The sequence below is a fragment of the Periplaneta americana genome, chromosome 12, assembly GCF_040183065.1.
Source record: "Periplaneta americana isolate PAMFEO1 chromosome 12, P.americana_PAMFEO1_priV1, whole genome shotgun sequence".
In the NCBI taxonomy this organism is placed as follows: Eukaryota; Metazoa; Arthropoda; class Insecta; order Blattodea; family Blattidae; genus Periplaneta; species Periplaneta americana.
This window is the reverse complement of record NC_091128.1, coordinates 151,721,704-151,738,066: the sequence shown is the minus strand read 5'-3', so window position 1 is coordinate 151,738,066 and position 16,363 is coordinate 151,721,704. Positions and strand designations below refer to the sequence as shown.

General features: G+C 34.6%; 1 protein-coding gene across 14 annotated transcripts in view; it reads right to left on the bottom strand.

Moving 5' to 3' along the window:
• Ndae1 (Na[+]-driven anion exchanger 1) overlaps positions 1-16,363 on the bottom strand; it is a 704,613-nt gene that overhangs the window by 18,583 nt on the left and 669,667 nt on the right. For 11 of the 14 annotated variants that reach the window (XM_069842294.1, XM_069842286.1, XM_069842288.1 and 8 more), the window contains 6 exons: positions 15,728-15,906; positions 12,106-12,316; positions 9,026-9,133; positions 7,471-7,602; positions 5,700-5,890; positions 1,531-1,639 (listed from right to left, as the gene is read on the bottom strand). In XM_069842294.1, coding sequence (XP_069698395.1) covers positions 1,531-1,639; positions 5,700-5,890; positions 7,471-7,602; positions 9,026-9,133; positions 12,106-12,316; positions 15,728-15,906 — 930 coding nt within the window. Of the gene's footprint in view, positions 1-1,448; positions 1,640-5,699; positions 5,891-7,466; positions 7,603-9,025; positions 9,134-12,105; positions 12,317-15,727; positions 15,907-16,363 lie in introns of all 14 variants that reach the window. The other 3 variants (XM_069842289.1, XM_069842298.1, XR_011335338.1) reach the window with 2 other exon arrangements.

Genomic DNA, 16,363 nt, shown 5'->3' with positions numbered 1-16,363 from the left:
TAAATGAACGGAGAGGGAGGAGATCTTCCTCTGAATCAGCGCATGGGCGGGAAATAGAAACCGACTGGTCGTGCAGCAAACTCGCTACTGCTGCCATCTAACTATCCTGCATTCAACCAGACTATAACACATCTAGGAGGAGGCACAATAAAACAGTTTTAACGCAACGCTGTGAAAGACACCATATAAACTTTTTTTTTTTAATTATAAATCAAAAATATTCATTCCACTTTATATAGGCTACTATTCATGGTTTGAAACTTTCGTGGACATGTGAAAGTTAAAGTCGGGTTTATGTAAAACAAAGAGGAAATAGTTCTACGTAGTTGGCCCCTGAAATTCACTTCTATTCATTGTTTACTAGACAGGGCAACTGCCAAGCTATCAGTTTTGTACAAATATATTTGAAACTGAAAGTAGGTACTGCAAACTACATTATTTTTAACATAAAAAATTAATCGGCCACCGGCAGCTTTGAACAATAATGGTAGTATGACTTTACAAGAACTGACATTCTTCAAAAGCATGTGATACTGAACTTTTAAAATGTACATGTGGCAACAAGACCACGTGGGTAGGTGCAGTGTTCTCGCTTTCCTAACAGATTAATTCCCATTCCGATTTCCATAAAAAGTTCCGGTTACGTGTTAGTAGCTAGTCTCTTCCAACACGTGTGATGCTGTAGTGTGCTCGAAAAATGCTACGAGGTTGTGAATTTCCTTGTAATTGTTAATTTGCGCAATTATTCAACAATGAACGGAAGTGAAAACATAATATATTTTGGACAATTTAGGAAACTCAGTTTACAAGAACAGATTATTGCTATACAGAAGGGAAGGCCAACTACTACACTACCTAGTCTTACATGTATGCATTTAGGCTAATTTGTAGCATGTTTTATTCAAGAAGGTGTCATTTCTTGCTGTTAACTTCTTTCCTCCTCTTAAGAAATATGCAGGAGCTGCCACTGAGATCGACAATTTAGTCAGAAATAAAACAATGAAAACCACTGGTAGGTACGAATATATGAATGAATGAATGAATGAATGAATAAATGAATGTGCAAATGAATGAATGAATCAAAGAAACCCATTACTGGAAAAGAGTGAAAATTTGTAGGTTTGGTACCAAAAGCCTGATAAAATATTTCATCCATATTTAGGCAGAAAATTGTTATTACGTTGTAGTTTCAGTGTTATTATATTATGTATGTTAAAGTACTAGGAAAATTAGCTGACATAATGGACCAACAACTGTATATTGATCACATGCATGCCTAGATGCTCTTACAAGATTCTTATGGGTACAAGCTACACAAACGACTCTTCAAATTTATTGTTAGCTGGTTTACTTTTCTGCACATGCGCAGAAGCCAGAGCATGCTATATGTACTGGAGCACAGACCAAGCTACCTCAACATGTCAGTCGAAATAACCCAACCTACTTACAAACTGTGTGTTTCATGTTGACTTGAGAAGATCGTTATGGTACAGTAGATTAGACCTTGGAATCTGAAGTACTTATCCCCACCTTTATCGTCAAGCCTTCTTCTTCTTCCTCTTCTGCCATTGTTGAAAGTCTTGTCTTCTCATCATCAGTTACAGCATCCTTTTTGCTTCCGCGTTTCTTGGATTTTGAACTGTTACAAATTTAACAAATACGTTTAAATTAATGAGTTAAACAAACAGTTAAAAATAATAGTGTAGAGATACGCACTTACAGAGAAAGAGAGATACAAAGCACTAAAGAACTAAGGAAGAGACTAGTAAAGTGCTGTGTGTGGAGTGTGGTATTGTATGTGGCAGAAACATGAACATTACGATGAAATGAAGAAAAGCGACTAGAAGCATTTGAAATGTGAATATGGAGAAGAATGGAATGTGTGAAATGAAGAGACAGAATAAGAAATGTTGGAAAAAGTGGATGAAGAAAGAATGATGCTGGAACTGATCAGAAGGAAAAAAAATGAATTGATTGGGTCACGGACTGAGAAGAAACTGCCTACTGAAGGATACACTGAAACAAATGGTGAATGGGAGAAAAGTTCGGGACAGAAGAAGGCATCAGATGATAGACGACATTAAGATGTATGGATCATATGCGGAGACCAAGAGGAAGGTAGAAAATAGGAAAGATTGGAAAAAGCTGGGTTTGCAGTGAAAGACCTGCCCTTGGACAGAAAACTATGAAGGAATGAATGAATAAAAAAAAAAAAAAAACTGCACATACAAGTAGAAATTCAAAATAATACAAATTAGTCTAACATATGAAGAAATATAGACCTCCTGTTCGATGACTTCAGAAAACAAGATTCTTAATTTAAAATCTGACAATTTTGATGAATTGAAATTCTCGCAAAAATGGCTCAGAATTTTCAGTGTCCTCAGAGGCTATGATATTAATGCTCAAAATTTACTCAAAATAATCGGATACATATTGTGTTTGCTTGGAACATTAGAATTGTTTGAGAACAGAAAGAGACAGCATGATAACGGAAAGTGCGAAATCTTTGCTACAAATTAAATTTAATTGTGACTTCAGCTGTAGTGACTTTTATGAACTAATAAAGAGTGATGAAGATATCATACAAAGAGCTTCATCCTCAGAAAAAAGCACATGATAGATGACAGTGGCGGCCACTGATCATGTTGCAGCATTGCACAATGACCAAGTTTTTCCCGCACATTAAAATTTTGTTTATATTAAATAACTAAACAGATTTTAAGTTTCCTTCTCGTCCAATTTAAATATATACACTTTTTTTTATTTATATATCATTCAAGAATTCGAGTATAAAATAATCAGCATTTATAAAATTCATCAAATTGTGAATACTTCAGAAGTGGTCGTTGTGTGGCTCAAGCAGCAGCCAGATTCGTGTAGCGGCTGGTATTGAAGGTAGGCTCAGTTCAGAGTTCCCTATCCCAGCAGTTAACACAGCTGGTCGCGGCAAAGCTCTTGCAACAACAGGAAGCAAATAGTTCTTGTATTTGCCCGTAGATTGCAGAAGTGACCATTCCGAATGGACACATTCGCTGGATGAATAGTGACTTGAGACGAAATTTTCAGATTTTTTCCGAGTCTTCGTTTCTTACGTGGTTTCTCACTTCCTGACTTCCTGTTTCCTGACCAACGTGTAGCTAGGTGAGCACGTGGTCCAGTCATTTTATAATCGTGTGAAATCCATTTAATCCTCTCTTAAATATTTAGTTTTTGTTGGAATTTAAATAGGTTTATGTGAATTGTGCTGCATAATACAATTTTTTTTTATTGGATGTTATATTTTCGTCAAGTTTGTGACATAGGTACGTAGGCATATAACATTATGAATTTTATAAGTTGTTTAAAAAACAGAAACTTTTCTGGATTTTAACGAGTTTTATGTGAAATGTGGTAGTTATCACAATTTTTATAATGCATTGTGAAGTGATGTTTTCTTCAAGTTTGTGATATACATGCGTTTACCATTACGAATTCTGTAAATAGTTTACAAAACAAGAACTTCTCTGTACTTTCTGACGAAGAAAAATAAAAAAATTAAAGAACTTGGTACACCATTGCCTGATCTAAATATTGTCCAGACAATTACTACAGCGAAAAGACAGTTCAAGGGAATTTTTAGAAAGGAAATTTACAATAATCATGACTGGCTTTGTGGTTGTGAAGTGAAAAACGCACTGTTTTGTTTTCCGTGTATTTTGTTTGATGGGGAACAGTCGTGGACAAGAACGGACATTACTGATATTAATCATTTAAGTACCAGCATTGAATTAAAAAATTCATGACCATGTATTGATAAAGGTAACTAATTCTACCCCACTCATTACAGAACGTGCAACACCTAGACCCAAACTTCACCGGCCGCCACTGGTAGATGAAGAAGCCCATAGCTGGTCCACCTAGCAAGTCACATTTCTAAGGTAAAAGTATGTTTTTCTAAAATGTCAGAGTTGTCTTCGTGTTTTCTTTCAGAAATATGGTAACCCTAGTTATGCCACAACATAAGTACCATCTACAGCAAAAAGTTTTTATGTAGAATATGTATGTAAAAACGAACTAGTGCAAAACAGTGTTAAAAACACAAACACATTCTCTTTCTCGCTCTTCCTCGCACTCTACAAGTTATTTTGGTAGCTGAACCAGACATGAGAAGGGGGAAAGGTGAGTACTACCTGCATCCCACATACGAGTCTGGTAAAATAAGAAGAGATAGTTGTCTGTTATTGCTTATGAAAATATAAGCATTACATATGGGTGAATATTCTGAAATGGGCAAATATGAAAAACAAAACTGGAAAAAATATATTATATTAAATTGTGTACTTTTTTTCTCACATTGATTACATTTGCTCCTGTTATTGAAGATTCTGGTATCAGTTGAGCTTAAAAAAATTTTTTATGTGAGATTTTCTATTTAAAAAAAAAGCCAAGGGATTGTTGTTATTTTTCCCTTACAGCCCATTGTTTAAGGTATCTTCTAAACGTCTATACTTCAGATTTCACTTGTCTTCGAACATTTCTTTTTTCACGATCAGCCATATCTACTATTTTCTTTCTTTTTTTTATATTCTTTGCCATAGTCCCTTTTTTTCTGCAACTCCTCTTCAGTCATATTTGCCCTCTGCCTACGTATCTTCTCCCTTTCATATTTCCTACTTTCGTCATCAGACTTTTTTTCTTTCCTATAAACAATCACATGAAATAATATTCGAAGTTACTTTATACACCAGTATTTAATAATTGTATGTTAAATGAAACCTCGTCCCACAATAATGGGAGGGACGTTACAGGGACCGTTGTTACAAATTAGTATAATTTCCGCAATAGTTCGGACAAAATAAATCGTTAAAAATATCATGGAGGTTAGATTTTTTAGTCGACAAACATTGTAATGTTTTGCATATACTACGAAAGTTTAGTATATACAAACTATATTTAATGCCACCTGGGACAGATGTTACCAATAGAAAACATAACATTCAGTCATCAGTGATGATTTTTGTATTTTTGAATAAAATAAATTACGACAATGGACGAAAAGTTTTTCAACTGGCGCCATGTTGACCTCTCATCACTACCAACCGTTAAAATTTACCACATGAAGCAAAATTGTCTTTTGTGTAGCTCTTTTATTTCGAGGGACTGGCGTTACGAAATTTTTGGGGACAAACTTTATGTTAAAGTTGTGTCCTTTCAGAATTAAACAAACAACAATTCCTGTCTTTCATAAGTATTTTAACTATTTATTTTTATAATTTTGGCCGAGGAAATAAAATCAAATCGAAACATTCCGAGAAAAACTTAGTAAAACAGAGTAAAATGTAGTTGGGGACATAGGGACCGTAGTTACATTTTGACGTTATATTTTAATTATAAATTTTAAAATTAATCCTTTTATGCTTTGTTTCCAACTAAAACATGTGAGAGTTAGTTAATTAAACGCAAAAGTAATCAGTTAACATTTTCAAGAAACTCCTTAAATCAGCCAGGACATACATTTACCCATTTCAGAATATTCACCCATATATACCTACAAAATCCTAATCCAAATGCTGAACATGACACAAGTGTAAAATTTTGACTTGTTCCACATCTTGAAGCTTCATGCTAATGTAAGATCTATGGAATAGAATAAATGAAATGAAGTGTAAAAGAAAAGTCACCCATCCCAAATCACGTGTATTAAAAGCATTAATTACCTATTTTTGTTAGGACTTTTCTTCTTCTTGTCATCTTTGTAAGCAGAGCCGCCTTCATTTACTTGTTTCCATATGCCAGTCTTGTTGACCTCTTCAGAAATATTGATGGAAGCAAGGGGAATTTTCATGATGTTGCCATTAGCAAGAGGAATTTGAAGATTTCCAGTTGTGTCAAAGTCATCCTTACCTTCCTGAAAAGAGCAGTTATACATATTATCTAAGAAACAAGTACCGGTATTATGAGAAACCCAGTACTGAAAGTAATTGCACCAATTGGAGAGTTGCAGCAGTGTAGAACTTCAATTTTAAATTACAGACATATAGTGGCGGCTCGTGATAAAATATTATATGTGTTCACAATTTTGTGGTTCAAAAATCGAAAAGAATTTGAAATTGTACGTTTAGTCTAATATGAAATGTCATGATTCCAATGTTTCACTATCGAAAAAAACCGTATATAAATTCAAAACGACATATAATAATAATAATAATAATAATAATAATAATAATAATAATAATAATAATAATAATAATAATAATAATGAAACTCAGTTTTTCTATTTCCAATTTTTCCTGGTAAGCCAGTTTACCCAGTTCTTTACTGTTCCAAATTTAATTGAACAGAGTTCATTGTTTACGTTTGTTAATAATGAATACATACCACAGTCCCGTTATTTACAAACGCATGTGTTCAGTAATATATTTTGATTCACAACACATGATACACTATAGCCTATACCAGTACTGTAATCCCATTCACATAGATTGAGTACTATAAATACATGCCAGTAAATATTATTCTTAAATATTATACACTACCATGCAGATACTTAAATTCATACCACCACCACAGTCAGCCAGCACGTGTTTGAAAGCCATACTATGCTATTATGCCGACACTGAAGTATAGTAATTCACAAATTACATTCTCGTAGCAGCACTGTACAGACACATATACGTAAAGTAAACGTTCCTACAGTCAGATGCTGACATCTACAGGCTTTTAAATTTCCTCCTCGAGATATAGCACGTGAACGATAGGCACCGATGCACCTGACATCTGTAGGATAGATACTCATCATGTTCACTTAATGCTTTGTGCTCTTGACAAGTCATAAGCGGCCAGCTAAAAACAATTTTCTCCCGCGCATGCGTGAAATTCCTGTAACCATCGCGAAAAGAGCACGGCTTGTACGTGAACGAATGTTGCCAAGTTTACATAAGAAGTTTATGCAAGATGCGGGAAGTTTAAAATACTCGATTCTGATATTATACATCCCCACTACGTCAATACGGTATCAAATAATAAAACTAGTCGTGCATTAATGGAAACAAAGTGTTCACGTGCTCTTGTGCTCTTATTGACGCACCGCCACTGCAGACATACAATAATTCTAGAATATTATCTTCCAAAGAGCTTAAAAGAAAGATGCAAATAATTGTACTGTTTACTCAATCAATCAATAAATCAATCAATCAATCAATCAATCAATCAATCAAACTCCTGTATCTCCTCATGAGGAGCATAGGGCATTCACAAAGTGCCTCCATCAGACCCTATTTGTAGCCAACTTCTTCACTTCGCTCCATGTTTTCCACTCCCTAGCAATTTACTGTTTACTTAGCCTAATTATTAATTTAGATAAAACTGAATTGACATCAGCTCACAATTGAAACAAACTTTAACGTTTAGAAAATTAATTGCAAAGTGTTATCATACATAAATTTTGTTCGGAATTGAATAGTTAAAATCTCAACTGTTATGACTTACCTCTCCTTCCATTTGTCTTCTTTCCTCTCGTGTTCTCTTTGTTGTTTCAGGCATGACATCATCAAGAATCTTGAGTTCCCGCCTTGTAAATAGGAAGTCCAAAGATTTGCGAATACCAATCATTACCACCAACTGGAAGTGATAAGAAAGCTTATTATATTCAGTTAATCAATTCATGAAATGACGAAATAAAGGATTTTGAAAGTGGTCTACCTTTCTACACCGTCTACAAGATCTAGGACAAAGATGGCATTTTAAACCAGCATTTTGAAAAATGTAAAATTTAAAACAATTTAAAATTACGAACATACAATTATCTACAGCAAGTGATACAAAACCTAATTGAGATGTGCATCTGAACACCAATTAAAGGACTTCTAAAATTTTGCACAAACAATGTCCCTCACAGGACAACTAAGTAATAATTCTCAAGTACCGGTAACAAAACTATTAAATTACTGGTTTGGTGATTACTTTGAAATGAAATGCCACATTTATGTACCTACATTAGAAGAATTAAAAATCAATATAAGGATAAAAATAGCCTATACATGATTTGTACATCTTGATTACCATACACAACTTTTAACACTAAATCACTCTGGAAAATGTATTATATCTCTTTCACGTGTTAAATTTTATGTTACCTTGTTAAAATGTTTCGGCATACTATTGGCCATCATCAGAACTGGTTGTTGCTGGTTTTGGCGCCTTTTTTTTTTGTTTCCTGTGGGGGTGTGTTTGTGTAGTGTAATGTGGAGTCAAAGAGTGTGTGTGTTCTGAAATTGAGTTGTGTGTTGAGAATTTCATCTGGATGTGTTTTTGTGTGTTTGTATATTTCGTATTGTCCTAATGTGTTTAGTTTCTGGCTTTTGGTTGGATGTGTAGAATTTCCATGTCTGTGTTGATGTCTCTGTATGTGTGGTTAGCATTTGTGATGTGTTCTGCATATGTGGAAGTGTTTTGCAATTTTGTTATGGCTATGATGTGTTCTTTGTAACGTGTTTGAAATGATCTGCCTGTCTGTCCTATGTAGAAGTTGTTGCAGGTGTTACATTTGAGTTTGTATACGCCTGTGTGGTTGTATTTGTTTGTTTGTGTTGTATGTGTGTTGAGATGTTTTTGTAGAGTATTATTTGTTCTGTATGCGATGTCGTAATTTAATTTCTTGAATGAGGTTGCAATCTTGTGTGGTTTTTGTTTTCGTATGTTAGTGTGATGTATTTTTTGTGTTCTTGTGTTTGTGTTGTATTCTTATGTTTTTTTGTGATTATGTTTTGTCTTTCGTATTAAGTTGTCTATTATGTTGGGGTTGTATCCGTTTTCTTGTGCTATGTATTTGATTGTGTGCCCAACTACTTTACTGTAACAATGACAACTTTTTACGAAAGTACCAGTACCAGAAATTTTTATTAGCAAATGAAATTTCGAGCAGTTCCTATGATGAAGCTACTATTCAAGTTTTAAAAAGGCCTTGAAAGTCTTGATGGTACAATGTCAGTAAGGCAAGGTACGATATTTGTGAACACATAGTACTGTTACTATATATACGAACCATAAGAGGGAAGAGGATTGAAGTTGTACTGAAGGATTTGATGACCCAGAGAACTACGAGGCAAGCTAATTGGATGAGTGTGAATACATGTACACGCTTCAAGGGAACCTGAAACATAAAATACAGTAATAAGCATAGATAATGGCCATACTTAGAATAATATTAACACGCTATTCTGGAAAATAATGAGAGAGGTACAGAGATATGCTTAATTTTTGTACTTAGCTTTTTAGTGCTACTTTATTTGTATGCAATTCCTTTTTACTATCTTTTCATTTGTTACACTTACTACATTATTATTAACAATAAAATACTTATAATTTTATAAGTTATTTAAAGATACATAATTGAAATAAATTAAGATATATGCACCCTGCTTTCAGATCAAGAATGTAGGCCTCGTGTAATGATCGATAATTTGCAGTTTTTTTGTGATTATACATTATTATGTACCGGTACCGGTGCCTCTAGAATGTGACAAGCTACAAATTATGTGCTGGCATTCAGAAAAGAGCATAATACATTCATTTAAAAACTATCCGGTGTCACCCCACAGTCGGAATGATTTCGGACACTAATGTTTATAAATAACTGTTCGATGTTCTTGCCTCTATGGGTTATTTCGCACATATTTTTATGTTTTTAAAAAAAATACAGAAATTATTGCTGCTTTATTTGAAACTTTTATAACAAATATAGCCTTAATTACGTAATCTACAATGATATTAAATGTTACAAAATAAATTAAATAACCATAAGATAGCGTGGGACCTTCACTAAGAGTCAGTCAGGTAATTTCCTCATTAATTGTGAACCTTGGGCATGCCAAGATGGAGTATATTACTGGCCACTGAACGAATATTGCAGACTGTTCTTCTTCCTGGCAGTACGATCTACTTCCACTAGATGGCTCCCCGACACGAGTAGCTGGGTTGCCAATACATGCAAACGAAATGATACTAAACGTGAAGAATGTTGCTACAGGTGGAAGGTTAGGTTAGGTTTATTAGGTGTGTAGTATTATTACTATGTTGGCGACAATGAAACCCACTATGAAATTAACGAAATATGGCTGCATTCTTCATTCACAGACGACGATTTTCGTATATAAGTAAAGTACCTATTTAGGGCGGGTTGGGTGGGCCCACAGCTCCCCAAGTGATCACAGCTATTTGTACTAATGAATACTTTCATTTTATAGTTTATTTCAGCGATTTTGAAAAAGGTAAAAAGTGGCGTTCCTATAATTCACAATTACCCATATTAACACAGCAAAGAAGATATAAAGTTAATCAGTAAATAACCAACCTGACAAAAATATTTACTCAACATCTATTACAAAGTCTTCAAAGCCTTTCAATAAGACAATTTGCCTGTTTTTACAGCGACAATAGCCTTCTTTATATATCCAGGATCATGATTGCACCTGCGCTTCACACCTAGCTTAGTTTTGTACCTAAGTGGCATTATGCACTTCATCCGATAACACCCCTTAGTATGATTGTTTTTTAAATAACTGACTCGAAATACAATAAAATTACCTCACTTCACACAAGCAAGAATGGTGATGTTTTGCAAAGAAATAGCAGAAACTGATGTTAAATTAATTGGATCATAATCAACAACAATTGCGAGTGCAAATTTGAAAGTATTCTTAGAATAAAAATAATTGGCTTTTAATGATTTTGTTTTGCCGCTCAAATGGCATGAAAGAATAAAAATATGTTCTCACATCAAAGATAATTAATTCAAACAATCACCCTGCAAAAGCGCAATAAATTTACATCAAGCAGCAGGCTTCTACCAACACTGAAATACAAAAAGTCACTACTGTCTGGTATCACCCCATTTGACAGTACATAGAAATCTTAATATGAACCTACAGTCGGTGTTTCTATGTTTCTGGCTCTCATTCTACTTCACAAAGTTCCAGAACTGAAACGCAGACTCTAAAACTCTCTGCTAGCTTAACCTTGACGCAAGAAAGATATCAGTGGTAAAAAGAAAGTTCTGACTATTTACTCCATGCAAGTGAGCCATTGTACTCATTTGATGGGAGACAAATATACCCCAAAAGCCATTCTGAAGACTGAAGCGAATAGTAAAAAATTATAATAAATTATAAGGAAAAACTATTAAGTTATTGTTACAACCCTCTAATCCACACCCACTACCCTACTACCATTATTTAATCAAATTACAGTAAAACCCCGTTTTAATGTTCCCATTTTTTAATGAAAAATCAGCCACCAGAATAGCTCAGTCAGCTAAGACACTTGCCTGCCGATTCAGAGTTGCGCTCGGGAGCGGGTTCGATTCCCACTTGGGCTGATTACCTGGTTGGGTTTTTTCCGAGATTTTCTCCAACCGTAAGACAAATGTCAGGTAATCCATGGCGAATCCTCGGCCTCGTCTAACGTTTGTGCCTCACCATTTGAAGAGTTAGAAATTATATTATAATGGAAGCTATTGTAAATAATAACTGTGGGCGTAATTAAATAATTATAATGTTTGATATATAACACACATGTTACAGTCCCGTCGCTCTAGTTTCCGGCAGCCAATCACGTTGCCGGTCGGCTACATTTAAACGTGTGCGTCTTATGATTCGCTCATGCATTTCCTAAGGCTCGATAAATACTTAATATAATCGCCCGCCATTTTGGCTCTTTCGTTGGGTTCGCAGAAAGCACACGAGGATGTTATTTGCCGTTCATTATTTGCTCAATTACAGGGCGTTTGTATTATCATAGGAGCTACGACATGATAATGTTTAATGGTGCGGCAAACAGATCCCTCGTCTGGTAGTTTGGCAACGAAAGAACAAAAATGGCAAACGATACTACCTTCCTAGACTTTATAGAGCCTTCACTTCCTAAGACGTAAGCAAAGAGGAGGAGTCACGCCGGGAATAACAGTGTCGCGACTATAGTACTAGTTAATTTAGCCTTTTCTTCCCATTTTACATAATCATTCTTTTCAAGGAAAAGAAAAGTAATCACTTAGAGATTCGTTAAAGAGGGGTTCTACTGTATTTCGAATAATGTATACTTTTAACAACTTCCTTAAATGTTACTTACCTGTCGAAGGAACATGTAATCTGGTTGATACTTCACAGGCATAAATATAATGAGAAGGCGGTCAAAGAACTGCAGGCCCTTCAATGATGCCACGCCCATATACAGGAAAACACCAAACAAAACTGGCATAGGGATGTGGCCAAGCATTGGAGTCAAAACCACAGACAACCCAATCATCATGAATATCAGGATGTGAGTAACACGCTGCTCCCTGAAGCACAAAGTGAAAATATATATTCAGTTATTTTATTGCTAAGAATGAAGATAGTTTTGCATTTATATGTAGCACAAACAAATTTTAGTAAGAAAATGGCACTGTTATAGGTAATGTTTTTTTCGCCAAGAATTTCTTTTCATTTCACATTTGAAAAGAAATTTTTAAAGTTTTTCTCCTAAATTGAATAAAAATATTGAACATAAAACATATATGTATCTTATTATTTGAGGAGAAAAATTCGCTCCGGCACCGGGGATCGAACCTTGGTCCTTGGTTCTATGTACCAAGCGCTCTGACCACTGAGCTACGCCAAATTCAATCCACAGCACCGGATCGAACTTTCCTCCTTCGATGTTTTCCTTTGTGGCCTGACTACAAGTTAGGCATATATATATATATATATATATATATATATATATATATGCCTATCTGTGGCTTGGTTCCAAAAGGGCCAATGTCAAAAATGTTAGTTTTGAGATAAATGGGTTTGAAGTTTGCTTATTTTGTACAGTGAACCTATTATATTGGCTTGTGAATGCTCTGTACCTTTCACATTAATTGCAACAGACATTGGCCCTTTTAGTATATGGAAGAACAGACCGAGATAAGCTCGAAAGTGTATATATTTCAAAAGTGCAAAAAATTGACATTGGCCCTTTTAGAACCAAGCCACAGATATATATGTTGACGTATATGTCCAGATAAATTCTGTAGGACAAATTAATATATCTATAATATAATCTGTTGGAGACAGGAACTTCACAAACATCAAGTATGATAAATATTGTGAAAGATAATTTATTAACCTATCATACCAACTATGATTGTTACTTTATTTATTTGTTTTTTTATGTTTTATTTAATGATGCTTGCAACTGCAGAGGTTATATCAGCTTGCCGGATGTGCCAGAATTTTGTCCCGCAGGAGTTCTTTTACATGCCAGTAAATCTACTGACATGAGCCTGTTGCATTTAAGCACACTTAAATGCCATCGATCTGGCCCGGGATCGAATCCGCAGCCTTGGGCATAGAAAGCTAGCGCTATATCAACTCGCCAAGTTGAACACAATAGGGTGCTAACCAGTGTACTCTCTGAGTAAATTTTGAAGTGATGAAATCATTTCCTAGTAAAGTTAACATGAACTAATTGTATTTAAACTTGTAATTTTTGTTAATAAAATTAATATCATTGATATTTTATTATCATATAATTTTGACGTTTTATTCTTCACACGCAGTTCAGGTTCCTATATGGATTGTTTTATAACTTATACTATACTCTACTTTTCTTTCTATAAAAATGTTGGCAGATATAGAACGAATTTTGATGGCAAGGTTGAAGTCATTTAAACATCATTCAAAACTATATTTATCCAGTTACATAAATGCAAAAAAATAGTCTTCTTATCCGATTATAAAGCTGCATTCCAAGTCATCAGTTCAACTACGTCACCTAAAATAGAAATAATTTAAATATGAATATAGTTTTCCATTGGATCCCAGCCCACTGAGGGCTGAATGGTATTGTAATGAGAAAAACTGATATATTAGCCAAGAAAATAACTAAAATCAGCATGAAAATAAAACATAAATTTTCATACGAATCTATTAAATGGATTACAGAATGGAGAACTAACTCTAATCATTACAACAATTAAATAGCAGAACACTAAACTTCTAGGTGGAAAAATTAATTCCTGATATGTAACGTATGTCAAAAATCCGCTGTGGCAACATTCAGATTGGTTACTCGTTCAAAAGACCTGTGTACCGGTATGCAATAACTTGGTCGACCAAATGACAGTCAACTACTAGTGAATTTGCATGTAAAAACCGAAAATATTTCCTCTTTACATGTATGTTAAAGTTATTAATTTCGCTGAATAATATAGTTTAATGTGTATTTATAAAATACAGTAAATTATTAATAAAATTACATAAAGAATTTAAAACATTACACGGTACAAACAAATTTTGATAAAGAACATCCCTAATCTCCAAGACATTAATAAAAATCTTCGTATATTTATTCTAGATATAAATCCCATTAAATCCTCATTACAGTAATTAATACTTTGTGTACTAAAATTATTCCAATAGAATAATTCTATTGTCCTTATGAAGTTTAGTGTTTTACTTTGTTTTCACATTCTTATTTAAATTTTTCAAAGTGGAATTTGTGACAGACAAACATTGTGTTTCGGGTAGGTATTTGCGGTGTATCGCTACATCCCCTAAATTAATCTCACACTTTCTCCATTTTAATCGTAGTCATTGGCATCATCGTCATCATTATCATCATCTCCTTCGTGTAACATATGATGGAAAAATGGCCAAGAGTCTTGGCATATTATTATCAAAAGTGAATGTTCGAGTAAATGATGAACAATGGAAATATTCATTGAAAAAAGATTATATTCATGTGACAAATTTAGTGTAGAATAATTTCAAGGGAAAAATTGTTCCGGGGCCGGGTATCGATCCCAGGACCTCTGGTTGAACGTACCAGCACTCTACCACTGAGCTACCCGGGAACTCCACCCGACACCGTCTCAACTTTTCCCTTTATATCCACACAACTCGCGTGGGCTGACGAAACGCCAGAGACCCACAACGAGTGCACACAATCTCTGTGTGACTTGGAATTGTGATTTTCTGTTAACATACACAGTAACGTATATATTATGCAAATCTAGTCTTTCAGGTGAAGCTCCCTGTAAAGCAGATTTGAAATTGAAATTATTCAAATCTGCTTTACAGGGAGCTTCACCTGAAAGACTAGATTTGCAAAATTTAGTGTAAGTTCATTCACATTAATTTTTTTGATATAAACAAGAAATTTAGTGTATATAGGAAATTATTAATCAATAATTTCAAACTATTGTATTACAATTAAATTCTCTTCAAAAAGTCATTATTGTAATCATTAAACTTAATCTGTCATTCTTCTTTGTTTCTTTACCGTGTTTTACTCCCTTCTCTGGTACTGACAACAATACATCACAGTGTAAAAAGAGTACATTTTTACACTAACACTAGACATGCACACATTGTGGGCTCTTCTGATCGTCAGCACGGCACAGGGCCAAAACTGAGACAACACAGAACAGCAAATGACAAGGGATAAACACCAGTCCCGTGGAAGGAAGATAAATAAATGTCTTCCATTGTCCACGCCTGGACAGATCACTTGGATAGGAAACATGCATGTTATCCACACAGCCGAGGCAGCAGACAACCTATCATTCTAATAATGTTAATTGAAATACGACTACAAATAATGTTCCTATAACAGAAATACAATTCATTATGACAACTATGTGACATACACTAGAGGTAGTAAGGCTTTACCAACGGAATTTTCTCTCAACATACATATAAATCAGGATAGAGAAAGCACAAACCTGACTCCTAAGAACTGAGGCTTTTCTCCAGGAGCTGCACATTCTGATTCTACTTTCAGTGAATTGACATGATTGATTGACAAAACTGTAGCAGCCACGAACCATGGGAGACCCATAGCTGAGCATATTATGATCAAAATAGCAAGAACAAACAAGTCCAGATGATAACCACAGCCTTTCTGTAATGTAAAATACAGTCATAAGTAGGCATATTAATGTAAATTAATTTAATTTCAGATGTTATCACAGACACCCTTACTTTCTTTTATTTTCGTTTGTAATTAAAATTAACAGGATTGTTATGATTTAATGGTTATTACAGGAGAAAAATTCGCTCCAGAGCAGGGGATCGAAGTCGGATCCTTGGTTCTACGTACCAAGCGCTCTAACCACTGAGCTACACCGAAGTTCAATTCACAGCACCGGATCGAATGCCCCTCCTCTAGTGTTTTTCCCTTTGAGGCCTTACTCCATGTTCGACATATTATATTATATTCGATCCAGTGCTGTGGATTGAACTTTGGCGTAGCTCTGTGGTTAGAGCGCTTGGTACATAGAACCAAGGACCCAGGTTTGATCCCCGGTGCCAGAGCAAATTTTTTTCCTCTAATAACCATTATTACCATAACAAATAAA